The following is a 27,461-nucleotide window of genomic DNA, read 5'->3' on the forward strand; positions in this document are numbered from 1 at the left end:
TATAGCAGTCATGACTGTGGAAAATGTACAGACCATTTGTAATTCTTTAGAATTTAGAGTTTAAAATATACAATGTACAATAAATTATTTTTCATACTAGTACACATTAAGAATATTTCTGCTTGTAGACATAAATTATTCATTGTTAAGATTAGAATTTAGTGAATAATGTTGAGACTGATTGCCTTATAGTCTGACAAAGGGCTACTAATACTATCACCAGTAATGTTTAAAATGAACAAACTTAAAAGAACTTTTAGTTGAGCATTGAGTATGATATTGATTCATCAATCAGTCTGTTCCAAAGTACCGGTCACCAAAGTTGCCTGGAATAAATAATAGGCATTGGTCATCAAAAAGATTTTAAAATGCATGGCACTTTTGCAGGCATATCATTCTCAAGAGAATCAAATAAATCTGTAATAAGAATAAAAGCATTCCAAACTATACATTACAACCATCATTCATGATAAGGTACCGTACAGAGGACCTTAACTGATTTTTTCCATCAGTACATATTAGCTAGTACATACATCCCTCAATGGATTTAGACAAGTAGATAAAGAAAAAGGTGTTTTGTATTTAATCAAAACTTAAACTTTTGCATTGTGCATTATATACCAATCATAAAATAAAGGGTCACACAGGTCCAATTTTGGTTCTTCAGTGGTTGTGGTCTAGTGGAAAAGGGCCTTAGATACAGTTTTGTTGACACCCTAGCTGAGTGCCCACACAATATATCCTAGGGTCAACAGTCAGATAAATCAGAGATGTTGTCTGACTCACCTATGCCAGGGATGATGTGGTACTTATCATTAACTTCTGGATCCACGGCTGTGGCCATGATTTTCACCTTCGGGAAGGCATACGCTACAGACTGTACTCCTGAGGTCATCAAAGGAAGAAACTTGGGTATGAGATTTCAAACACTCAGAAAAACAAGACTAGTGTCATTTTTATAACCATCATCTACTACAGGTACCACTTAATATTCCCTATTACTGTTCAACTTCAACAGCTAAAGTGTAATCATGTCTAACCCTGAGGGCCTTGCAAGATGGGAAACAACATAAAATGATAAACCAGATAAGGAGTGGGCAAGAAGGTAAAAAATCAAATAAATTTAAAGCTTCTTGGAGTGAGCATACCTCCATGGAGTGAGTGAGCATTCATCAGGACTGCCATAAAATTAAGGTCTGGTCACATTCAAGACATATTCAGCCAGAACATTTATAGCTTGAATATATGATTAGTTCTGATTACTACACACCTGACTCTGCCATCAACATGGAAAGGAAAAAGATGTTCTCCTCTTGTACATCATGGTCCTGTGGTGAGAGAAACACCAGTACAGGCCTGGGTTAGATACTACAGTGCCAGAACAAGTGTCCTAACTTAATAAAATTTTAATTATTTTTCAAAGAAAAAAGACTTGGTATATTTCAACAAAATCTCACAATTTAAAATGTCCTAAACCGTGGTAATGTGGGATGCAGTCACAGTTAGTAGTGCCACCTAGCAACAGTAGTTGGTACTGCACACTTTGATTCCTTACATATCTGGCTTCCACTCACCAGTAGGACACGAATGGCCATGATGGCAGCAGCACCAGTGGACACAGTGGCATCCATGAGGAAGACATGGTCTTCACTGATGTTCTTTGGTAGGCGGAGATAGTGGAGCTGCAAAAAGTAGAGTAGTTTTATGAGCTGGTTTTATTTAATGTGCCTACCCATTTGGTGCATATCTACAATTAGTTTGGACTACAGCCTAAAGGGCAGTATAATATTGTTCATATTGACCTCCAATTTGACTTCACTTCATCCCAGCCTATAAGAAACCATTTGGTACTTTATTTTGCCCACCGAACTTCCTATGACTCTATTCAAACAACAGTACTAGTATATGACACACTGCAAACAACCAGGCGATTGCACTGAAAATAAAACCTTCATTCCAGAGGTAACAATCCTTACCTCTGGCTCTCCTGTGTTGAGGTTAGTCTGGATGAGGATCTTGCCCAGCCTGATGTCCTTACACACTGCACACAGGGCCGGCTCCATGGTCTCACCAGCACGCAGGATAGACACCCCACATAACTAACAACCAAACAGGAGTCTGGTTAGTAAAGTACACTATTATCAACCATCTGAATGAGCATAAACTCGAAACAAAGTCACTTTTGTTGTATAATCTAAATAAATTCTAGAGAAATTACATGCACAAATGATTCTTACCCTTTTCCAATTAAACCTCATGCCTTCATATGCTGATCCTTGTGGTGTCTTCACCCTCACAGTCTGGAAGAGCAGAAGGAAAGAACACAGTGATTTTAAGTCCCAGTTTTCATATCACTTAAAAAGTGCAGCAGCTGTATGTCTCTTCATGTATAATATTATTAGATCATAGATCCAAAATAAGTTCAAAAGTATTGTCTTTTTTCTTACCCAGCTCCTTTTACCATAAAACACTATGTCCCCTGACCCTTACCTTGAATGGTAACATGGCCATAGCCTGTTCAATCAGCAGTCTCATCAGTCGTTTGGAGTAAAATATGAACTCATCTCTGTTGGTCTCTCTGTTCCTGCAGAGTACATCAAAAAACGTTTCATCAGTTAACAGGAAAAAATTTACAACCTTGTATAACCATAAAATATCAAGAATCAACAATTTCCTTCATTAACCTTTGGCGGCTACTACTTCTCTATTGGTTAACAGGGTTAGGCAACAGGCCCAGCTACAATGTATATAAGGATGGTACAACAACAATGTAGATGTACAAACAGTACACCAGCACCCCCTACCTGATGATAGTGTGCATGCCTCTGACTTGTGGAGTACTCTCCAGAACATGTAGACTGGACGGGAGTGGCTGGCCTTGCCCTGCCGCCGCTAACTGCGATCTGAAGACAAAAATTAGTTAGGTAATTTATTAGCTTACACGATATAGTCTATCTTATTTTATATGGCAATGATGTAACATGTTATAACTCAGACCTAGTACATTTTATTCAATGAAAAGTAAAACAAAATGTTACATACCTAAAGTGGACATCTCTCTGAAAGAAATAGAACAGATACCAGTGTCAACTTTTGTAATATGTAATATGAAATTGAACCTAATAGTATGCAGTATCCACAAATAAATGGTTCTTGTTATTGTTCACAAATCATAAAGATATTTTAAAGGGTCTAATCAACAAACTTTTTACATGCAGCAAAAAGAAAAGAGAAAGAAGACTTGACTTGTAACACAAACTTTCAGTCCTTCAGAAGAGATTTGTACTTCAGTTTTTTCATTTTATACATGTATATTGCAAACAACATACACAAGTGTCAGATATGACAGAATCACCAACCTTCTCTAACTCAGAGTGCACATGTCTGATGATGAGGTCTATGGCCACTTCATTCTCCCCTCCTGTAAGCAAGGGTTGAAAAGGGTTAACTTTCAACACTTTCTGTGGAATATATCATCTTGTATAAGATATTACACCAGAAATAAACTTTGGTTTATCAAATAATTACCCATGCGCAGTGTCAGTCTACTCTGTCCAGACAAACAGATACACTTAACTCACAGCTCAGCTACCCAAAAGAATACTTCCATATCCAGAAGTAAATATCCAATAAATGCTGATATTTCTATGTCTTAGAAGTCAATTTTAAGTATTGATCAAATGAAAGCTTGAATGAAAAATTACGAGCATGAAAACTCACCTCTGGGCACCACAATATCAGCATGAGCCATGGACGGCTCAATGTGCTGCTCAAACGCTGGCTTGACAAATTTGTCGTACTGCTTCAGAACTCCCACAAGGTCACGATTCCGCTCCGTGATATCCCTCCGCAGCCGGCGCGCGAGTCGGATGTCCGAGTCTGTGTCAACAAACACCTTCATGTCCAGCATCTTCCGCACCTCCGGGTTGACAAAGGTAAGGATGCCCTCGAAGATGATGACATTAGCCCCATACAGGGTGTGCTGAAAGCAAGCAGCAATTCTGGTTGAGCATCACATTGTCAAGTACAAATGTAAGTAATGTTCATCCCATTAAGAAAAGTCACATATGAAGTTAAAAATACTACTGCAGGATGAAGAAAACTGCATCTCCCTAGATAGTCCAGATACTAACAAGTAACAAGAAATCAGACATGTCAGGCTGGCACCTGCTGAATCACCTACAGGTATGACCTTTCTATCATCTAGCAAATTTGCCGCCCACTCACCATGAAACCAAAGCAATTTGGACAGAACTCATCAGTCATGCAAAAAAATACTTCCATACTCAGAAGTAAAAATACCCGAAGCAAAGGTGTTACAAGTACCTGCTGTTTGGTTCTACTATGTGTGGTGAAGTCATAGATGGGAACTTCAACGTTCCTCCCTCTCTTTAGTTTCTTCAGGGTGTCAAACAGCAGCTCAAAGTCAAAGGCATCAGGGTGGTCAAAGTTGTACTCACTCCGGTGGGCAAGTTCCTTCTCTTCTGGGGTTAGCACCTAAGCAACAAGAGAGAAAGACAAGATGTTACTTGTGTAATTTACTTAACATTTGAAATTATAATATAAGTATCATACCAACTTCTCACAGTCATGTGGTCAAACATACAAAATAATAGTGTCAGAGAACAAGGTGGCAAGGTCTTGTGATTAGGATTATTGACTTTAAATGGGTTTAAATCCCCACAGCTATAGCAGGCCCTGATTGTATTGCGCCATGGTTTATGTTCAATACCTGAGTAGTGAGTACACATTCCTGGAGACCTCATACTACATCTACCACCAGGGCATAATAATATTGTATTTTTCACAGGGTAAACAAGAGCATACCAGGCCCATGTCTCATCGCCATCCCTTTCAATCACACTTACCTTGTAGAAAGAGTCCATGGACAGTTGCACCACCCAGGGGACGTCCAGGGCCTCGATGATCTTGTTAGCTACGGTTGTTTTACCCGACGCACTTCCACCACAGATCCCGATAACGAAGGCCTCCTTAAACTGACCTTTGACGTCAAACCAGGGAGGCCGACCTGAGAAAAGAACACCAGACTTCTGTAATTATTTGGTGAACAAGTACTATTTTGAAACTGATTTTTTATTGCTGAAAACTAGTAGTTTCTTGCAATCCAATCTTCTGCAGCTCTGCTTACTGCACAGAACTAAAATGTTACACCTAAAAGCAGTTTACCAGTTATGAGAAATGATTTTTGCTCCCACCTGCAGTGTAGATGGTCCTCTTGCTGGTCCGTAACATCTTGATGTCGGAGGTAGACTGTGTCCGTGTCCGGCTGGCCCGTCTCATGCCCTGGCGGTCACCCTGGGACATCTGGTCACCAAATGGGTCATCTCCACTGGCACTGCCACTGCCCTGACTAGAACAGAGACTGTCCAACATCAACAAGTATTGTAGGTGGCAAGGTGCTCAGAATCTAAAGGTTCTGAGTTTGAATCCCTATATTGAAAGCAATGCTGTGCGGATGTGCCCTTGGGAGAGGCACTTAACACCTACTTCCTCACTGGACTCTATAGACCAGCAGTAGTATGAAATATGGAACATTTGTTGTTCGATGGCTTATCAGGTTCAGCTAATGGTTAAACATATTGCTAAAATTACTCAGGAATGTGGAAGATGTGCTGCAAATGAACCAACTACAAAATGCAGCTAGCTGTTGACTCAAAAACATGAAATTTTGTTTACTTTCAAAAAATCAACTTTTACCTTCTAGCAGATGAATTACTGCATTAGAACACAAGCGTTTCATTCCACAGCCTTTTGTCTTCTAATCAAACCCCATTTTGCCTTTATTTTCAGGCTAACATGTGAAAAACAGAAGAGAACACAAGACAACAACAGACAAGTAAAACCACGCCCCCCTCCCACCGCTTCGACGTATAATACTCCGTTTTGCAGTGGATAAGGGCGACCGAGAAACACTGATGCTTTAAAATACAGATGATTAATGTATAAGAAATCAAATGTGGTTGAAATCCATAAGACATACCTGCTAGATCGGCTAGTTCTTTCGGAATTCGACAGACTGAACGACCCATCCTTTGCTGTGTCCGCCATATTTGTGTTTCTTGTTGTTGTTGCTCAGTCTGCAGTTTGCATTTAAGTCGCTAGGCGCCAGGAGCGGGCCATATACAGTGAGTTCAAAAATGCGCAACAGGTTCTCAAGTGTAGTGTAACCAACATTCTCTAGGCATCCTACAAACGTTATGCGAGCGTGCGCAAAAAAGTGGGCATAAAAATGTAAAGTTGCATTCTTCTAAGTACAGGATCGGAAGATTGAACAAGTGACTGGGCACACAGCATGATATACCAAACAATAAATGACTTTGGAAGACTGGGTGGTGCAAGCAAGTTGAAGTGGTATCTCGAGTATTATATTGCTTGTTCCGTCTATTTGTTTGGGATCTCCTTCTTTTCCCCTTTACCCATTATTTTTCAATCACTTTAAAGAAAAAATTGGTCATAAACTTTTGTCGTAAAAATGATCGCACCTATTAGAAAATGTAACGTTATAATGAACCAACGTCCTAAGCCAAAATCACGACAAAAAGAGCGTTTACCCCAGACGGGACTCGAACCCGCAATCTTCAACTTAGGAGGCTGACGCCTTATCCATTAGGCCACTGGGGCTGCTTGATAAGGTGGTATGGCTTGAACAAACAACAAATGATTACGATTGTCTGCATCGTGCGCGCCTACGTGTAAATATGTAAGATATTCCGGGTATGGTAGGAACTTCAGACGCACAGCGGGAGCGCGGGCACTTTGCCCGTATATCATTATCATACGAAACATTTATAATCTGCGTCAACTACAGCACGATAAAGTACCAGTAGCTGTACCACAGACTGAAAAAGGTCGACGCGACGGTGAGATCAAAGATCATATTATAATCACGTCAATGGATATTCGGGAAAATGGTGGGACTATAACGTTATATGTTGAAAATAAGTTGCAAAATGTAAATCTGCAGCTGCCTGGATAGAGTTTTTTTTATAGATTCAGACCATTTGATATTTTGGTACCAATTAAAAAAAGGCAAAATTCTCCGATACCCAGCTTTAATGTCTGACAGGTGCGTAACTACAAATATAGGCGACTTCGCACAAGTTTATCACAGCATTATATAACATTGACTTGTCACTCGCGTCAGGCGACGTCAAAGTGCCTGTTCATTGCATATCTACTGTATAAAGGCAGTGTTGTTATTGTCATGGTGACAATAGCTGTGCGCAATGTCGTTCCGTAAGGCTACTATGGAAACCGGCCGCTCCGAAGAGGACAATGGAGTGATTTCAAAGACCCGCCCACCTCCATTAAAATGTTGAAATACGAAGCTTGCAAAGTCCTTGGACCTTGGAAGGTTCTTAAAGTTTGACATGTGGTTAATACGAAATCTCGAGGGTCTTTTAGGACCATTTCGGTGATAAGGGTATTACTAGGAGTGCCATATCATCGCTCACTGTGCATGCTGTGACTACGGTGCAAGAGGGTATTTGCACTGATGCATAATCAAAGCAATCATGTGAAACACTTCACTTCCACTTCTTTATTCAGCAGACCGTGTTCCACAGATCATGTGTACATGGATGTTCTCGGCCAGAATTAACAGGTATACTGTTAACAGTGTTGTCTAACAGAAAATGTAAAAGACCGATCCTGAAATATGTCTAATACGTTTGTACAATTCAACCAGTAGAAGCATAGCAATTAGCAGTTTCCCAATGAGAGAGCATCTGCATGTCCATGAAATATTTGCATGTGTACGTTTTGGCAGGGGTGGGCTGGGCCACAGGATCGGTCTATAGTGTGGTTTCTGTATAATTACAGACAATCTACGGCTAATTGATCAAAACTACTTAACTAATGTTGTTCACACATTCCTTTGTGATGACAATTAAGAAATTAATGAGAAATTGATAATAAAAACGTACCTCCACTGAGTGGAACATGCATTACATTGCAACTGGAGGTATTTCTGATTATCAAATAATAACCTTTACTGATTGTTTCTTGGCTGTGTATTGGGTAGTGATACCTTGTTCAACACTTTTCTGAAACAATACAGGAAATTAGGACAGTCTTAAATCCATTCCAAAATGCCTTAGAACTGAAGTTCCATGTAGCCTTTCTCTGACTTCTAGCAAAGAATTTTGTAGTTTAAAACTTGCCTTTCATGTGATATGTGAAGTATCACAAAAATGCACATTCATTGGCATTTTCTACTCATTCTTTATCAAACTGCTTTTCTTGCAGTTTTAGAATCTATCACTTTAAAAAACCAAGGAGCACTTGGAAAGATAAGCTTATTTTTTCATGGTGATAGTCTCTAGAAGTCACTATAGCAATGCAGTCTCTTCTAGTGAAATGAAGGTGTGTCTTTTTTGCAGTCATAAGTTACACTTTGACAACATCATACATAAGAAAACTAGCTTTCCAACTTGGCTTGCAAGTTTCATCTTCTAGCTGTAGTCCACTACAATCTCTATCCCTCACAATGAATGCATATTGATATTTTTCTAAAGTGATTGCACAAAAATATCTCTAGCTATGTTTCAAAGGAGATAGATTGTTTGGCAACAATTGACATTCGGTCATTGTACTTTCCTTACCATTATTGTTAAGTGTTTGTCCTGCATAGAATGTACGCAAACTTGACATTTTCCACAATCCAACCTTGACTTCAAATTTACCAGCTCACAGTTTGAACTATGCCTGTGCAGTGTGATGCATTGTGGGCAATGTCGAAGTTGACAGCTCATGGTCTAGACAAGAACTGTTTACAAGTAAGGAGCCTTCACCAAACTGTGAACTGTGCTTATATGGACCTGCTTCCAAGCAATTGTATCAATAGTTCATTTTTAACTTAATAAACCAGGGTGCAGTGTCCTTGTCAGTCACAGGTCTGGTCAACTGGACCCCAGATGTGCCTGTATGATGTTTGCTGGAAAGTGTAGGTGATTGACTTTAGGGTACTACTTCTGGTCATTAAGGATCTGTGGACAGATAGAAAATGATGCACAATTAACAATCAAGTAAGACAAGCAACAAATTGAAGAAAACTTGGAAATGATTTCAAATCAGTTTTTACCTGCACACAGCTTTAAGGCCAAAAGCACAGCAGGACCAAATCTTAACTAAAAGCTAGTTTTGTATGACACATGTACATGTAAATGTACACTGCACGACTATCCCAAGAGTGCAGTCAGTTTGAGATCATACAACGACTGTACAACATACTGTAGTATGTGACCAGGCCCTAAGCAAGCCCTTCCCCATACCTCGGTGACGACTCCAGCAGCAATGGTGGCACTGCCGTACCGCAACATGAACCTCCCCAGGTCTTTGTTATCCTTGTAAAGTTCTAAACACACCGGCCGGTTCAGCTCAACTTCTATTACAGCATTGTTTCCTTTGGACAAGCACCTAGAAGTGAAACAAAAGACATGTATTACATGTCATCAATGATTATGGTCTCGCCTCATGTACATGTCTGTGTCTAATACATTAAAAAATCTGATTCGACAAGGACCATGATAAATATTGATGAAGTGATGACGGAAATATGATGGATCAAATTCAAGTTTCTGTGTATTTCTCACCAGTAAAAGAGTGTCAGAAAATATCATACCTGGGTTTGTTTCTAGTGACCTCACCGGTACTTTTGTGCAGCAGGCTGATGAGTTTGCGGATATTTGCAGGTTCGCTCAGTGTCTGGTAATGAAACACCACCTACGACAACATTACAACAAACACAATGAATGGAATGTGCTAAGTCAGTTGTTGCAGTGCTGGTTATTTCAAGTTTCATACCTGTGTGACAACAATCTTCTGCTGCCATGTTTGCTAGAATCAGCCAGCATCTCACAATATTATGAATAAAACAAGAAATTCAGGAAAAATTCATTGAGATTTTTTATTTTTGTACAGCAGTGTAGGAGACAACTCACAGGAAATCCCTTCGTGATTGGCACATCAATGTTGAAGATGATGACTCGAGCCCTGATTCTGGAGGCAGCCAGGATGGGGTTGGCTAGGTCACACAGTACACTTCCAACACTGGGGACAGAACACAGGTTACTACATGTAAGAACTGTTTCACATTCAAACAATAAATCAGCAATTACATACTTCTGCGTTTTGTGATATCTGTGAATGTATTTGGAAATGTATTGTGTGATCATGGAGGAAATCCTCAATTGAATTACATCATAATCAGGACTGTTACTACCAGTAATAATACATAATTATGATTGTATGCCGAACGTTACTCAATGTTTCATGTTTCATACCATGATTAAACAGTACACCTTCCTGGTAATCACATACTACATTCTGCCACCCAGGGCATACTACTAGATCACAACCCTCTAGGCCTGGCCTAAAGCTACAGTTACTATAGATTTAAACCTAGAGGTTTATCTCTGATGATTGTTGTATCTTCATAAGTCAGGGGTTACCACCCTGTTCCCTCACCTGACTTTCATGATGTCAGTGCCTGTTACTGTTAGTGTAGCATGGTCCCCTGCACATGCCCAGTTCATCGGGAAGTCATGAATTGCAATTCCTGAGAGACAAGAGACAAGATGATTCACGAGAAATACATCTGGAATTCTTTGTGTGTTCATAAACCCAAACATAATGTTTAAAACAGTTTCCTAAAGGTCTAAACTTGAGTTAAACTTTTTTAAATTCATTATTGTGAATTACCCTGATTCTGAGTCTGTTGAATCTGACTAGGCATTTTCCTACTAGCCTCCATAATATACCGGTAGCATGCACAAGGAATGAGATAACTCTGGGACTTGTCCAGACTTACTATCAGTGCTTACCATGTGGAAATAACTACAAAAAACAAGCAAAGACACAAACAGACACAGTACAGAGAAAAACAAATTAAAACCATTCCTACCTTTGACAGTTGCAGTTTCCCCTACAGGCATGACCATGACCCTAGTGCTGTTCTGTATGCTGCCTGCAACCAGCCTGCCTGCAACACTGAAACCACTCCCCATCCCTGCAGCATGAGCACATAGAGCACTAATTAGTAATGCCATCAATTCCTTTTTAACTTGATAACACTGATATACACTTGGACAGTTGGACTGTACGTACATGTACATTTGATTTAAGTGGTTTCATTCTGTGGTTTCATTCATTACCATGCATTGCATTGTAACTTCTTGCAACCAGATACCACGCAACAGTTTGTGATTTTTTTTCAATCAGAAGATGTTTGCAATACAAAGTCTATTAGAGGGTGTATTTCTCACCTTTAAAAACATCGGAAACACAGAACCTAAATGGCTTGTCCACAGGTCTTGGAGGAGGCTTGAATGAATCTGTGTACAAAGAGAGTCATTTCAGTCATTTGGATCATGAGTGTGTTGTTGTCTTTTAAATTGTACAAATGTTAATGTGGTTGCTCAATTCAGTCAATGGTCACTCGCTCTACTGGAAAGAGAGCCTCATGATCATTGTTTGGTTTGAACGCACCTATTTGGTGTAGCAGACATGGTCCCTTGTACCAGGCGGTTAGCTGGGGTTCAGAAGCGGGCTTGATTAAGTTCTCTCCCTGTAGACCACTCACAGGGATGTACACAACGTCAGAGTCCTGCAAGGGGAAATGCACTGGGTCTTCAACATACATGTACCTTATCATCATGTATAGGAGACTTAAGTTTTACTATGTACGGTAACCATACAATGAAAGAGTCAGATTCCATTTTTTCTTTTGCATGTGTGTTCATAAAGATAACAGTTGAATGTACAGTCAAACAATAAGTTACCTTGGAAATGTCACTTGGTCATTTCTTAAAATAGAAGGAAATTCTTAGAAGAATGATGATTAAGAATTTGATTAAAATTTCGTACTACAACATGTCATGTAAATCAAGAATTCTACAAACCTTGAACCCTGCCTGCTTGAGAAAATGCCCCAGCTTCTTAACAATCTCCTGGTATCTGTTTTCTGACCAGCCCACCTGGAAAATACAGAGTGAAGCATTGATACAAAGTACCCTACAAGTTTGAGTAGAGTCCACTACAATGTAAAATAGGCCCACAAATTAAAAAGAGCAGACTGAGCAAAGATTTACTAAAACATGAACCAGCTTTACAGAAAATATCATCACTCAGTTAGTTTTGACAAGACAGACTCACTGTGTCCAGTTTGTTGATAGCCACGGTCAGCTGGGTGACCCCAAGTGACCTGACCAACATGGCGTGTTCCCTGGTCTGACCGCCAGCCTCGAAACCGGCCTCGAACTCCCCGGTACTGGCATCAACCACCAAGATGGCCACATCTGCCTGGAGTCACAAATAAACATCGTATTGTCCTTATACTATAAGGAAAAATGGTGCTGGAAAAATTTGTATCCTACATGTATGTCATGATTTGCTGAGTCCATTCGACTAAAAATTGAGGTGTGGCTCATCTCAAAGACAGAGTTTCCAGCCTTATTTCCCATCCAAGTGGACATCCCTATATATAGCTAAACAAAGCTAGTTTTACAGTAGTATAATACAGGAGTGAGTGAGGAAATAGTTCATTCCAAATGGTGCAACATGGGGGCCTGCCAGGGATTCAAACCCTTAAACCACTTCTAAAATTTCTATACAAGAGGAACGGCAAAGTAAGATCCTATGAGCTGTATGTTGACTGACCTGTGCAGCTCCAGTGATCATGTTGGGGATGAAGTCTCTGTGTCCAGGTGCGTCTAACAAGGTCACCACCTTGTGGTCTGTCTCAAACTTGGTCAAGCCAACATCCATGGTTATACCCCTACACACATGTACACAACAGGATTGTTTTGTTCGATGTTTTTGTAGTAGTTTGTTTTATAACACATCATTTCTTGACCTGTGATTGCATCTGAGCAGATTAGGACTGTCTGGAACTTTGTTTTAAAAAATGTATACTATAGCCGTCTCACACAGAGAGCCTTTGAAGACTCCCAACCATGGTTGGACTTGTTCATCACCACTAACTCATGACCAACTTTCAACTTACAGGAATAACTTCCAAAGTCAGACCGTAACTCCAAACCCACCTGACTCTCTCCTCTCCAGTTTCATCCAGTACCCAGGCGTAAGCAAAGGACGCCTTCCCAGCCTTCTGGGACTCCACCTCGTACTTGTGCATGGTCTTCTTGTTGACATGTCCCATCCTGTACAGGAGGTGGCCCATCAATGTGCTCTTCCCTGCATCTACATGACCTGGGGAGGGGGGCGGAAACAAAGTGCTGGCTCTGATTATTTTTGCTACTATGAAGCTAGTTACAATTACAGTAACAGTACATTTAAACTTAAATATAATAATATTATGCAATACGTTCTCAATGTTACAGTTTTGTTTTGTTATGTCATAGCCATTCACTTGACTGTGTAATGAAAAAGACCAAATTAAGTCTTATAAAGAAGTTGCTATAATAAAGAAGTTGCTAACCTATGATGACCATGTTGATGACTTCTTTACCCTCGTCCCTTTTGCTGAGTTCTGCTGCAACATCTAGGACCTGATAGCATATTACAAAACAAAATCTGATATAAAATCAAGTACAATTCAGAGAATTAGGTCAAAGGCTACCAGTATCTCATTTCCTGTCTTCAGTGTTCTGCTATGTGCATGTCTGTTGCCTTCTGGGAGCCAGTGGGAAAATACCTTGACAGAATACGCAAGACATTCACAATAATGAATAAAACAAGAAATTAACAAAAATTATTTTTTGGAAGTATGAAATGATCTTCAACTTCTTGTATGTAGAGTGATACTGACCCCCTGCTTGGTCTTGCCGGCAGCCTTCTGTGATGTGGAGATGGCCTGCTGGTCATCCCGCTCGCCGGCCTCTGTGCTGGCCCCTAAACCATTCTCTGCACTGGACCAGAAGCACAAGTCAGGAAAGAACTGGACATCAGAAACTAAACACAATATTGTGCAACAATACAAGACATGTAGCAAGAAAATTTTATGGATGATATCTACAAGCACACTAGGATTACACTCTGCACTACAGGTCATGGAAAAGAAGACTTGTTTTGTCACCTCCAATTTTGTTACAACACTTATGTTCTATATTTTGAAAATGTTAGGTATCTTGTTTCTTTTCCTGCACTCTCGCATATGTTTTGGAGTATGCAGATTTCATCCATGAATTTACTTGCAGTGGCCTAAGTTTACAGTACATGAAATAATAGCAAGTTTTGTTCAAAGCTTCAGTATATGTATTAGTTGCCGGTAATGCTCACATCACTTCTCTTGTGTCTGCTGGAGGCACCTGGAAACCGGTTGTGACCTGTTTTCCACTGGTTGCTACTGGTTGGAAACCGGTTTTGACCTGTTTCCTGGGGGTGCTGACCTGGGCCACCCGGGGGGCTGCAGCTGGGGCCTGCTGCCACCTGTCACCTGCACTTGCACCTGAAGGGTCACATTGAACCATTGCAGCTGCAGGATACTTCAACTTATCCACAAAAGCCCCATCAACCTCAGTCAAAATGTAGAAATGCAAAATAAAAACATAAAACTGGAATAATCTCCCATTCATCCAACCAACCAGAGATTCATACCATATTCATATCTAGGAACTCCATATTTTATTGAGATATTGTACAATAAAAAAAAGTCATATAAAACCACTGACAAAAACACTGCAGGGAATTTGTCAGATCTTTCAACTGCATGGACAACTATGACAGAAAATTTCACTCTCAAACAACATTTTTGTACATCTAAGCAACTCATTTATAAAATTTAGTCTTACATATGTGCAGGCTGTAACGTACATGTATGGTCATCATACAATTAACGTAGTGGAGCGCTGTGACAGGACCAACCACCAACAAGGATCTAGGACTAGTCTTTTCCGTAACAAAACAACTGAATTTGTAATGTATGAAACATGCATAACTAAATGAGGTCAAGGGATACATCTCAGCTGAGGTCAAAGATTGAATTTGAAGAATGACCTCAATCAGTTAGTGACCATACAGCAATCATACAAGGAGTATGACCAGGCCCTAAGCTTGCATGCATATTGAACACTCTTTTCTCATAAAAAGTATACAATCGTAACGCATTTCAACTGCGTGGCCAATAATCATACTTTATGTACTGCTTTATCAAAGTGTCACTGCATGTTTTTGGGGGAAGGGGGCACCATAAATTGAGTAAATTGAGGCTACATGTAAGTCTACATGTATGCTCTATGTCATCAAATTTACAACTTGCTGCAACTTGATGCCTACTGAAATCTTTGCCACTGTATGTGTACATGTGTGTTGCATACTAGTATTTCATTTTCAAAGATAAAGATCTCGAGTACACTTACAATAGTCAATAATAGTTCAAGTAAAACAAGACTACACAATAATTCCATACCACACCAGTTCTTTGAGCTAGCATCTCCAGTGAAATGGCATACTCATATAATGTTCTCACCCTGTTTGATAAACAGCAGGCAGCCAAGAACTTGAATGGACCTTTCTGACAAGAAATAATGCCTTGTTGCTATTCAGATTAGTACAAGTGTGTTAAGTTTGTTTTCTAAAATATTTTCTGTATTACAAAATCTACAACTGTACCACAAATATATTCCTGTGATGGTCCCAGTCAAATTTTTCGATCTTCGAGTTTTTTTCTCAGCTAAGATGAAAAGTTTCGTATTACATTTGTACTTTGAACAAGATGGATTGCCAAAAGGATGTGACCTATACTATATGATAAAGACAAGATAGTACAGCTGCCAATGAGTTTGGTCATAGATTTTTAACAGTCTTGTTTTCAGTCAAGGAATTCTAATTCCAGGTATTCCGGGCAAAACCAATTGTATTACAAAAAATATTAATTCCAAATTTTCAAATTTGTTCAGTATTACTTCAAAATGGATATGTACATTATTGCCAATCAACAAAAAATATGTATTCACGTCACACTCTCACAGTCACTGTTTTCTTTTAGTGTTCATCATGAAAATCATAATTTTACTGAGATTCAATGAAATGTAAGATGTGATTGGCAACAAGAAACTTTTTCTAGAGTTCTGCTTTAAAATAACATAACCCAAACTGCAAAATATGGTTATCGGTGGTCCACAAATGGATAAAAACATGGTACAAACATTTGCAGCAAACATGTAGGGAACACATTTCCAACAGTTTCAATGAAAATTGTAAATCCCAATACAAACACTGCATTGGAGACAGGTGTATTATAGAAATCTGTGGTCTACAGAATTTTACAACTTTAAAATCTCAACACTTTTCTGTCTCTCAAAAGGCAATAAATATACTTTGACCTTTCCCCTGTGGTGGGATAATCTAGTCTAGTCTGAACTGTTTCCAGCAAAATTCAACTTGGAGAGGGTGAATTACATTTACAAGAACATTCCTGTACATGTTTTGGCCTACAAACCCAGTTTCTTTCAAATCATTGTAATCTAATTACTATAAATTCATTTATTTTCACTGGGACTGCAGAAGGACGTGAAAGGAAGTTTTTGCAAATTGGCAACAATAGAACCTCTGCAAACATTTAAAGATTTGCAGTACTGCATGAGGAGCTTTTTAAAAGTTGTTCCACTCAAGACTTACTAGTGGTAGTCAAGCAAAAAGATTTTTATTATCCCACATCATTTGGGCGAGTGAATGCGCCCTTCTGTTTTTTCTTCACCACGTCATCTGGGGAGGGCGTGGAAAAGTCAAATGGCACAATCTGGGCAACCTGTACAGGTGACACCGACCTCTGACCTTTCCGTTGATGATAATAGGAAAACCTGGGGTGGTTCCCTGCCTGTTTGTAATGACAGTCCTTACAACAGAGTGCTTGTGCAAAGGGAGAGGGTTGAGACATGGCTTCCTTTGAAACGTTTTGTTCCCAGTAAAATGGACTGATAGGTCTATATTCAGCCTCATCAATTTCAGACATTTGTCGTTTAACAGGTAAGATTTTACTACTTTCTGCTTTTGCCTGTGTTTTAATACTGAGATGCAGAGGCATTGGCTCATTCTTTCTTAGAGCTGCACTGAGATCTATGTGGGTGCCACCTGTTGTACCTGACAGACCACTTGTCACTGTAACATCACCTGCAGTACTGCATAGAGATGACAGGGGGAGCTGCAAAGTAGATGACCCCTTCTTGGTGCCATCACTGCTTCCAATCCCTACATTATTGCTGATGGCACCAAACAAACTACTCCCCGGCAAAGTAGGATTTCCTCCATCTGCAAAGTTAGTCTTACTGGCCTGCCTTTGTGATCCCAAAGGTCCAAGTCCCTCCAAACTGTCTCCACCAAAACCCTGACCTAAAAACTGATAGTCTGACAGACTTACTGCCCCTAGCTTACCACTACTACTACTTCCCATCATTGTCAACTGCAAACCAGTTTGGCCTGTAGAAGACAACCCACCACCCAGCTTGTCCAGGCTTACACTACTCTGGTCCAGCCCATACAATGATGTGGTTTTAGAACTAGATGTTTGACTAACGCCGGACAAACTTGCCAGTGTTTTCTGTGGATTGCTACCTGACTGAGAAATGTCTGGAAAAAGACCAGGCGGGCTAGTCCCTGTTGGTAAGGAACTAGATTGTGACCCACTAGTGTTTTTCCCTGACAATAACCCCAAACCCAATCCCAATGGGCTACTGCTTAGCTGTGATAAGGGGGTTGAAAGAAGTCCTGGCGAAGTTGAAAGACCTCCTGAGGTTTCCACTTCTGCCACCTTCTTAGTCTTACCAACTGCAATCCTATGCTGACTTCTGTCTATGGTAGACAAACTTGATGCTGTGCCATGTGCTGCTATCTTCAAACCTTTGTCATCAGAGTTGAGGTCTTTACCACTGACAGCTAGAGGTGATAGTGTACTTGGACTGTTTACGGTTTGCGTATTAGTCGTTGCCTTTCTAGGGGCTTGGTGTACTTGACTGAGACTACCCAAGGCCCCCAAAGTTGGAAGATTACTGCTTCCTATGCTTACACTCTGGGGATGCGCAATTTTTCCACTGAGATTTCCACCAATGGGCCCCAATGGTGAGGTGCTCATTTTCTCATCATCACTACCGAGGTGTAAATTGGCAAGTTCTGATAGACTCATGGTTGAATTGTTGATTCTTTGGGGACTCCTAACAGAACCTACACTGATGTCTTTACTTCCTACCATGTGTGGTACAGGTTTGGAAGAAATGTTTGGATTTAGCTTGCCAAAAGAATGACCAATGGCTGGCTGTGTTGGTGATATGGTTTTGGCAGTGTCAACACTTCCGAGATGTACACCTGCAAGCTGTGATAAGCTCATTAGTGGGCTATTGTCCATCTTCTTGTCATTTAAAAGATTGTTCCCTTTTGTAGATATTATGGATCTGGGTGGAGAGAGACTTGACAAGCTGGACTGCAGTAATGGAGGTATATCAGTAGGTGACATTGCTGTACTGCACTGTGAGTCTGAGGTTGGGACTTCAGTTGTAAGCCCTAACAACCCAACAGGGCTGGCCAAGTCAACAGATGTGTGTTCTTACCTTCCAGAAAGCCCAGTATGTGCAGAGTTGGTGGATGGCAGAGTGTTGTCATGGTGACGGGTTCATTTACCAAGACGACACAAAGCCATGAATGGAAGAAAACATACAAGGCACAAAGTGAGCATGAACAAGTGTAAAAAGTATTTTGTTGAACTTTTTGCATTCTACAATGTACAGTAGTAATACACTGGAAATGCAAATTTGCATACTATCCCCTATTTATCCACATACACATGTACAGTGCAAGCCTTTGTATATTTGTATGCTAAGTGTGGACCCAAATAAACTCAAACTCTTGTATTCTAAATAACCACCTTGTGTCCTGGGGGGAGCAGCAGCTGTGGGTGGTGGTCTAGCTTCCTTCGGTTTGTCCTGGAAAAAAAAGAGGGTACTTTTTACATGCCATGTACTTGTTAAACAGTATGATTTCTGTATCTGTATCTGTATAGCCGGTATTTGTCTACCACCATCAGTGACATCATAATCAATTTCATCTTTTCAGGTTCAGAAGAGATAGTAAGGTTTATGCTCAAGTCAAATTCAGCTTTACTGATCAAGATGTGATGCATGAATTGTAAAGATTTCTTACTAGTTGCCATATAAAAGTCCACAAATCTAATGTCAGAAGAACTGATGCACCTGTAGTGACAACACAGCATCCAGGGCCTTCTCCAGGTCAAAGTCACACTTCATGACGGTGTCTACCAGGATGTGCTGTGGAACACTGTCACCTATCACATTGTGGATCTCTTCCAGACAGGACCGTAACCGTGCTGCAAATACAGTTACAACACAAAACTGTTGTATTTCAAATATCACTACTAGGGCTAATGTACCTGGTATGACCTAATATCTATACCTGATGAATAGATGTATAACAGATGAATAGAACCCAAACTTGTTTAAGTACAGGTATAGGTCTGAACCTATACATAAACTTGTGTACCTGTATGAAAAAAATTGTTCATGTACACAACCCTAATAATAATACTAGTAGTAGCAATATAGCCTTGAAGATACTGTGACTGTGTTTAAAGTACCTTCATTCTGATCACTGAGCCGAGGCCACTGGAAGGTTTGGGAGTCAGACAGGGAGTGGTCGTGGTCTTCATGATCATCATAGTCATACTCATCCTCCTCTTCTATGGACTCTTTCTTTGACTCCTCAATGAAGGAAGACAAGCGGGGGGCTTCACTCCTCCGATACATGAACTGGGCCTCTGTGGAGAAGTGTATACAAATAATACATTGTGCATTTGTAATCCAGAAAGAAAAAAGTACTATTAAAAAATTCCATGTACAAAAACGAATGCAAAATTAAGACACAATGCACAGTGAACTGTGATGTCAGATTTGTGGGAAGTAATTGTTTGTCTTACCTTTTGGCATTCTCCTTCTGTCAATCTACCCCAAAACCCACATGCTATCAACCTACTGTCTGACCAATTGAAACAAACACACATACCCCAGCAACCCAAAACAATATCCTCATGCCCAGAGGTAAATACTAGTACATCCGTACCTGTTGCTGGAGAAACCCCATAGTCGTCCTCCACTGAGTGGCCATACACATCATCATACCCTTCATATTCTGGGAATGGACAGACAATGGCAAAGACTTAAAGAATACTGCAAATTCGCAACCTATCAAAACAATTCTAATCACACAAAACTGGAAATATCAATTGAGCATTCTCATGCTTGTGTGGTTAGACTGTTTTTTCATGGTACACATCATTATACTTGCATACATTGTAGTTTCACTTATAAAGCCATCATGCCCCTGCAATTTACATAGCATTGTACAATACACATGAACGGCAATAAACCGTCATCAAATAGACTGTGGGACTGTTGCAACCTGTTAGTATTACAAATATTTGTATGACAAATTTGTTGTCACAAAGCTAAGTCAGCAAAATATTTTGACTTGAGTATCAAGGTATATGCATGCAGTGTACAGTGTCCACTACAGACCATCATGGACGTTCATAGACCGGATGTTTCTGTGGCGTGACATGGCTTCTTCTGGTCAGTAGCCCTCTCCGGAAACTCTCAATTAGTTATAAACCCGACGCTTTCCTCGAAATTGCTGTCTAACCACTGAATTTGCAGAGAATGCCATCAACACACGACTTAGCCGACTTCCATCACATCATAGACCGCCATCTTGGCGAAAAAGGAAGAAAACAGGTCAGTGCGCATGTGTACCCATCGCTGACTTTTAACCTCATGAAATGATGTAATTATGAAATTCATCCAATCAAAGATGAGAACAGACATCACGTGATTTTCGACTTAGGTACCCGGCTGTCACCTTTAACCTCAAGAACTGATGTAATCTCTGATTCATCCAATCAGTGATCAAAACACTCGTCACGTGATGTGTGACATCACACCGCGCGCAAATCCGAACCAGTTCTCCTGGTGACGTCACGCGCCAAAAGCCCGCTCAACATTTCTCCTCCCCCCAAAACCAGCCACATTTTCGGCGCTTTCTGGGGACAACCAAGCGCCGATCGCGTGTTTTGTGGACCCGCAAAGTTTCCGATGTACTTCTGTGTGAGTTTTACGGCGTCTCGGATCTACGATCAGGGCTAATTTTGCCAAGATGTCACGGCACAGATACTGCAGGTAGGAAAAAAACGGAATCGAACCCGGCTTGAATTCGTCGAAGCTGGCAACATGTCGCCATTTTCTGTGTCTTTTGTTCGATGTTTGCTACATGTACCTGGAGATTTTTCCGTCGACAGATCGTAACATCGGGCGGATAGCATGGCCATTTTTGTTTTGTAATGTGTTAGAGCTTCGATTACTTCCTCAGTACGTTCCGATCGCCTCCGATGTGAAGCAAACCCTCCCACTCAGAAAAAAAAAATTATCCGGAACTTTGTTGACCTGTTGACGTGTCAGAATAAAATTATGCAGCACAAAACCAAGTCACTGAGCTGAGTTCCCGCATATATTTTTACTCACAAAATTCGATGTATAATGTAAGATAACCCTTCAATAATGTTACACGGTTAGTTGATACGAAGATCTTTCTGTGACCACTGTTTTCTGGTACAGGATTTCAGTGTGTTTGCTTTTAGTGGGCTTGATTGGCAAATCATTTGTCTTCGATCAGATGAAAAGGGGTGCAGCAAGTAAGATAATCTCTCTTAGATATTCAAACAATGACTTCATATTGCACACATAGCGCAATAGATGACTTTTCACAATGGTAAGTAACTGTATAACAATCTCGACCAAACATAATTTCATTGGTACGAAATGCTGATAATATATTTGTCTTGAGCACAAAGGTGCAACTGCAAGATGGGAGTGTCTGTCAGCATGGGGTGACAGCTGTTCCCATCAATATTTTTTGGTACCTTCCTTATAATAAGGCTTATTATGGTTCCTTGTCTTGAAAATTGATTGTATACCATTCATATGTTCATTTCTAAAAGAAAGCTTTTCACTAAATAAAATAGTACATTTTTTTTTCCAAAAGGAGTCATGTTCATATATACTAGCATGTACATGTATTTGTCTTTTGTCTTTTTTTGACAATAGAGTATTTTGAATTCTATTTCATATGTTCTATTAGTTTTGACTTCCTAAGTTTGTTTGTACCTCTAATGGGCTTTGTAGAAGTCAGCCCTGTACGGCTAAAGGAATCCAGAGTACCCTTAGAAATTAGAATCCAAAATTAACCAATGATTCATCATAATTTTTTTATTATTTTTTTCCATATAAGTCATAAAATTTACACCTGCTCTGTAAACTCCACAACTGTGCAACAAAAAAAGAAATTCATTTAACTGTCAATAAATTGTAAGTAGTTTGAAAATCTGACCGTTGTAGCACATGTTCTGCTAGCATTACCTCATCTGTTCTACACAAAGTCAACGGATCTTGGCACAAAGCCTAAACCAGTGAGAAGTGAGAAAGACCCCCTCCTCGCTCAGGAATTCTCGCCAGCTGACACAGATGTTATTTGTTCCTGGCACTAGAAAATGTGGAATTCGGCTTTCTCAATCTAAGACAAGTTTCTAGCTTTGCTATAACAAAGTTATTACTGTAAGGCCTCGTTCATGATTGAAATGTGTTCCGGTTTGGCCACGATCCGAATCGAAACGGAATATATTTTTGCGTCCGTGATTCAAAACTTGCACCCACACTGGAAACGGTTTCACACCTCGAGTTGACTTGCATTTCATATGTATATCACAATTTCTTTGAATATTTCCTGGGAACCCGGCTCGTAAGGCGGAGAGTTTACGCCTGTCCGGGCGAGTGGTCGCTCGCTCCCGACTCATGTCCTCCCCATAGGCTGTGCCCCGGACGCCATGATATGGCGCAAACCCCCACGGTCCGCCGCCCCAACGCCCCCATTGGGCTACCACTCGCCCTCACGCCCAGGGTAGGTTCTAGTACACACCATCCAGTTTCCTCTGGATCTCCTGATTTCTCCAAGTCAATATCGGAAGTCCCGTTTCCTCAGTCGACCAGTAATTAAAACTCGATGTCAAGATTGTACGATTCAAGTAGAATTTTCCGCAGTACAAGCCTCTGCGCCGCAAACTATGGCCGACCGTGGCCCCCACGTACCCGGAAATACTGCGTCGAACCGGAACGATTCGCATCCGCGTGTTCATGATTACAATTCTACGAACGCGAATCGTTCTGTATCGTTTCAGACCACCTCGCGAGGTGGTTCAGAATAAATCGCAACGGAACCGGTTTGGAGCGTTCATGTTCCCAAATGAATCGATTTATTTTTTTAAATCGCATTGATTCGCAACAGATATCCAATCATGAACGGGGCCTAAGTGTAACTTGTACATGGCATCTTTAGGGAAGAAGCTCAATACTTCAATTACATGTTATATGCATGACGTGACTTTGAAGACTTTTTGGTCTGAAAGGGTCCTTTATTCTTGTCGTTCAAGGGCACTCTTTTCCCACTGTAACTCACACCCTTTATCCTCAACTTGAGGGGTTCCTAACCTGGATGCCAGACTGTTTCCAGGGCCTGCACAGGCCAACTTGGCTCCAGGGCCAACATACCCTAAAGAAATTATACCACAGACACAGTCCACTTTTCCTCGGGATCTAACTTGTTGTTTTACTAGTTAGAGTCTATTCTTAGGAAAAAACAAGTTTAATCCTTTGTAAATCTGTTGTCACATATACAGCTACGTTGATGATACAGACAGTGATCTGTCGCAAAACGACCATGATTACGATATCTCATCCATCCGCGGAGGCAAGCGTCTGGGAAGCAAGACACGCTGGACCAAGGATGAGGTAGGGTTCAAGAATGTTTTTAACTCAAATTATGACTTATCCAAATTATCAACCATCTTTGTCATGGAATTCACATGCCAAAAACAGCATCAGAGTTGTACAATAAAGAATTTGGGGTAAGTCTAATTTTTGTGATGGAAACTTTGCCTCAGAATGATATGTACCAATACTACCAATACAGATGAACTTTCTTTCAAACTCTTAAAGTTTAATTTAGTGTCAGGTTCATTTTTGAGGAAGTACATGTTGCGTACCTTGTTGGAAACGGCTCCTCTAACCAACTATATCATATCACACATCAGTTCACAAGTTTCTTTGCTTAAGTTAAGGCTCCAGTTGTGCTCATTTACTACTGATATATTATGTCTATTTCAGGACGAGGCCCTGAGACAAGTGGCTATTGACATGGGGTCAGATGATATTGACTGGAAGGCTGTTGCTAAAAGCTTTCCAGACAGAAGTGGTAAGTCTGATAAGAGAACTTGCGTTTCTGTTGGGGGCATATTCACTTACTAGTTGGCAAGCAACGTGACTGGAAAGTACAAGGTCTATTCTTGATGCATGGCACAGTGACACTAACATTAGAGTACATTGTATTGGCTTGCAGTGTGTTGATCTATCTGTGATAGTTTTTCTTTCCTCACTTTTTAGATGTCCAGTGTCAACATAGGTGGGAAAAGGTCTTGAACCCTGACCTGGTCAAAGGTCCCTGGACCAAGGAAGAAGACGAGAAGGTCGTTGAACTGGTGAGGAAGTATGGACCCAAGCGCTGGTCACTCATCGCCAAACACCTGAAGGGGCGTATTGGCAAACAGTGCAGGGAACGGTAAGCAGAAGAGGGGTGTTATTTCTGGGGTGGAAGTTTACTATCATTTGGGGCAGCTATGGTTTCCTGTGAGTCTGTATGTGTCTTGTCGTCTTCTCCTGAGCAGCGAGAATTGGGAGTGAGTTGATGGGGATTTATTTTCAGTTGATTGACAGGGTTGCCCTGGGTGATAGGATGTGGAATGAGGTTGTCAGAGATGTGTACTCTGTTATTATGGTATGAAAAATAAACCATGGTGAAAACAGGAGCAAGTTATGCCATGCAATTGTAACAACCCATTCTATGCTGTTACTCAATCAGGTATTTCACCATGATCATAAAATACAGTTCCAATGCATTCACAAGTTGCAAAATATTTCCCTGTAGTCTGAAATCAGAGCTTGTTTTTTTTTTTGTAGTTGAGAGATTTTAATACTTACTACTCTTTTGTGTGAATTTAGGTGGCACAACCACCTGAACCCAGAGATCAAGAAATGTGCGTGGTCTGAGGAGGAAGACAGGATCATCTACGAGGCGCACAAACGACTGGGGAACAGATGGGCAGAGATCGCCAAACTACTGCCAGGAAGGTGAACAGAACTTGTATAAACTTGTATTCTTATTACCTCAATGAAAACAGTTAACATTTTTTGTGTGCTTGTTTGCTCGCACAGTTCAGTGATAGCTCATGCTGGGTGGGGGAGTTCCTAGTACCTAACTTCAGACCACCATTTTTTTGATGAAAATAAATACCCTTGTGAATGTTGTGATGATAAAGCAATATAATTGTTTGCAAGGACAGTTAGGTCAAAACAAAATAAACTGTAGACAATTCCTATTGCAACTTGAAAACAGACAATACAATCATCAGACAACATGTTAAAAGAATGGATTGTTTACAGTGTATTGTACATTATCCTTTCAATTTCAAAAGAGCCCGCCTTTTCCCCAATTGATAGACAACATGTTGTTTACAAATGTATGCTCTCCGAAGGTCATTGATTTTAAGTGGAGCACTCTCACTGTCTACAAGAAGTCATAGGTCTCGTACCTCCATTGTATATTAAAATTTTTTGTAAATTTCTGACTCGGTAAACTATTCACTTGGTACACGGAAGTAACAAATACGTCTACTAATAACTGTGTGCCTATGACATACAGTGTAAGTTGGATTTATAACCCAATTTTTTTCTACACCTAAGGACTGACAATGCCATAAAGAACCACTGGAATTCCACCATGCGTCGGAAGTATGAGGCTGAGGAAGGCATCACGCAGCCATACCGCAGGCGTAACTCCAGCTCCTCCATGTACTACCCCCTCTCCCACAACCACATGTCCTATCCAACATACTACCCACCCCCGCAGCAGGAAGTGCAACAGCCCATGCATCAGCAGGACCAGATGCAGGTGGGCCATTCTATTATTCAGAAATAGGGAGTGTCCGGGTTTGAACTGTCTTTGAATTGCTGCAGTATTCCAAACAGACTGTAGAAACATTCTAGTAGTCATCTTGTCTTGTCTTGTTCAGGTACTGCACAACACCCCTAGATTGGGGTAAAGCGTGCAGGGGAGCTGCGCGATGCGTTATTGCTGCTTCCTCAGGTGTTGTAGTACTGCAGCGTTGAACTTCGTGGGTTCCGCAGTATCAGATATCTCTTGGGGCAAAATGTTCCAATCTCTGACAGTTTGTGGAAAATATGAATATTTGTAGCAGTCTTTGTGGAACGTTAGAGGTTTGTATGAGTTGGAGTTGAAGTGTCGCGATTGGCGCGGGATAGGTGTCAACAAGGTTTTGACCGGAAGGGCTGTTTTTGAGTGTCTTGCTTTCTGAAGTAATGTGAGTCTACTTGCTGTGCGTCTGTCCTTTAATGTGTCCCCAACCCTAAATCTGTGACCAATTTGGTAGTGCTGGCATAAGTATCGTAGGTATTAGAAACAATCTGGCCGCTCTTTTCTGGACCGATTCTAACTTGTGAATATGTTCCTTGTAGTACGGATCCCATGCAGCGCTAGCGTATTCAAGATGGGGTCTGACTAAACTAGTGTATGCATTCATCTTAACTGATTTAGGACAGCTATAGAGATTGCGTTTAATAAAACCTAGTGATTTATTTGCTTTGGAAGTAATATGATGGATGTGTTCAGTCCAAGAAAGTTTGTTGTTTAAGATAACCCCTAGGTACTTGTGATTATTAGCCTCAGCTAGTGTATGGCTCCCTAGTTTGTAGTCGAATACTTTAGTTTTGCGTTTATGGGTGTAGCGCATGACATAGCACTTATCAGGGTGTAGTTCCATTTGCCAATTGCACTGCCATGCGTCTAACGTGTTTATATCATCTTGTAGTAGGATATGGTCATTGTGGTTATTTATTTCTCTGTAAATGACACAGTCGTCGGCGAAAAGCCTGATGTTAGAGTTAAGGTTATCAGCCAGATCATTTATGTATACTAGGAACAATAAAGGCCCTAGTACGGTGCCTTGGGGTACTCCAGAAACTACTTCTGCCCAATCTGAATGTTCCCCCCCAACTACCACCCTTTGTTTACGTTTTTTTAGGAAGTTAGAAATCCACTGGAGGAGTTTGCCTCGGATACCGTAATTATGTAGTTTTAAGAGAAGACGGTTATGGGGAACCTTATCGAAGGCTTTGGCGAAATCAGTTATGATTAGATCAGTTTGTGATTTGGAATCTAGGGAAAGGGCTAAGTCATTTGTGGTTTGGACAAGTTGAGTCTCACACGAATGTTTCTTCCTAAAACCATGTTGGTTTTCAGTTAAGATAGAATACATATCAAAATGGTCCATTATTTGGGAGTGGATAATGTGCTCCATAACC

General features: G+C 40.6%; 3 protein-coding genes and 1 non-coding gene across 7 annotated transcripts in view; 1 reads left to right on the plus strand and 3 right to left on the minus strand.

Annotated features, from left to right (window-relative positions):
• Window positions 1-236: 236 nt before the first annotated feature.
• Window positions 237-6,304, minus strand: LOC109485922 (uridine-cytidine kinase-like 1). 2 transcript variants are annotated; one of them, XM_019789618.1, is made up of 15 exons: window positions 6,002-6,304; window positions 5,217-5,383; window positions 4,869-5,029; window positions 4,327-4,497; window positions 3,721-3,982; window positions 3,360-3,421; window positions 3,043-3,059; window positions 2,805-2,903; window positions 2,491-2,584; window positions 2,238-2,300; window positions 1,977-2,099; window positions 1,575-1,682; window positions 1,271-1,328; window positions 787-885; window positions 237-326 (listed from the first exon to the last, which is right to left on the minus strand). In XM_019789618.1, exons 1-15 carry the CDS (start codon window positions 6,067-6,069, stop codon window positions 292-294), a joined length of 1,587 nt encoding a protein of 528 aa, XP_019645177.1. In that variant the 5' UTR covers window positions 6,070-6,304; the 3' UTR covers window positions 237-291. The 2 variants fall into 2 exon arrangements, with proteins under 2 accessions (XP_019645177.1, XP_019645178.1); XM_019789619.1 differs by having other exon boundaries at window positions 5,217-5,371; window positions 6,002-6,302.
• A 265-nt stretch (window positions 6,305-6,569) lies between these two features.
• Window positions 6,570-6,642, minus strand: Trnar-ccu. Its single transcript has one exon. It is a non-coding gene; the product is annotated as a tRNA-Arg (tRNA).
• Window positions 6,643-7,544: 902 nt separating this feature from the next.
• LOC109485911 (HBS1-like protein) lies at window positions 7,545-20,742 on the minus strand. 2 transcript variants are annotated; one of them, XM_019789596.1, is made up of 20 exons: window positions 20,499-20,731; window positions 20,044-20,112; window positions 19,562-19,741; window positions 19,161-19,294; window positions 18,836-18,893; window positions 14,260-14,428; window positions 13,790-13,889; window positions 13,460-13,529; window positions 13,065-13,230; window positions 12,679-12,796; window positions 12,175-12,321; window positions 11,922-11,996; window positions 11,509-11,626; window positions 11,286-11,354; window positions 10,925-11,029; window positions 10,489-10,579; window positions 9,963-10,071; window positions 9,644-9,744; window positions 9,294-9,438; window positions 7,545-9,008 (listed from the first exon to the last, which is right to left on the minus strand). In XM_019789596.1, the coding sequence occupies exons 1-20, from the start codon at window positions 20,539-20,541 to the stop codon at window positions 8,988-8,990; spliced, it is 2,088 nt and encodes a 695-aa protein (XP_019645155.1). In that variant the 5' UTR covers window positions 20,542-20,731; the 3' UTR covers window positions 7,545-8,987. The 2 variants fall into 2 exon arrangements, with proteins under 2 accessions (XP_019645155.1, XP_019645154.1); XM_019789595.1 differs by lacking the exons at window positions 7,545-9,008; window positions 9,294-9,438; window positions 9,644-9,744; ... (10 more) ...; window positions 13,790-13,889; window positions 14,260-14,428 and adding an exon at window positions 14,445-18,516 and having other exon boundaries at window positions 20,499-20,742.
• A 176-nt stretch (window positions 20,743-20,918) lies between these two features.
• Window positions 20,919-27,461, plus strand: part of LOC109485890 (myb-related protein A-like) — a 20,308-nt gene continuing 13,765 nt past the window's right edge. The window contains exons 1-6 of one of the 2 annotated variants that reach the window (XM_019789565.1): window positions 20,919-21,155; window positions 23,705-23,816; window positions 24,192-24,279; window positions 24,468-24,642; window positions 25,083-25,211; window positions 25,824-26,031. In XM_019789565.1, the coding sequence (XP_019645124.1) occupies window positions 21,133-21,155; window positions 23,705-23,816; window positions 24,192-24,279; window positions 24,468-24,642; window positions 25,083-25,211; window positions 25,824-26,031 (735 nt within the window). In that variant the 5' untranslated portion in view covers window positions 20,919-21,132. The remainder of the gene's footprint in view (window positions 21,156-23,704; window positions 23,817-24,191; window positions 24,280-24,467; window positions 24,643-25,082; window positions 25,212-25,823; window positions 26,032-27,461) is intronic. The other variant, XM_019789564.1, reaches the window with a different exon arrangement.

Source organism: Branchiostoma belcheri, unplaced genomic scaffold (assembly GCF_001625305.1).
Source record: "Branchiostoma belcheri isolate BF01 breed outbred unplaced genomic scaffold, Haploidv18h27 scaffold79, whole genome shotgun sequence".
Taxonomy (NCBI): Eukaryota; Metazoa; Chordata; class Leptocardii; order Amphioxiformes; family Branchiostomatidae; genus Branchiostoma; species Branchiostoma belcheri.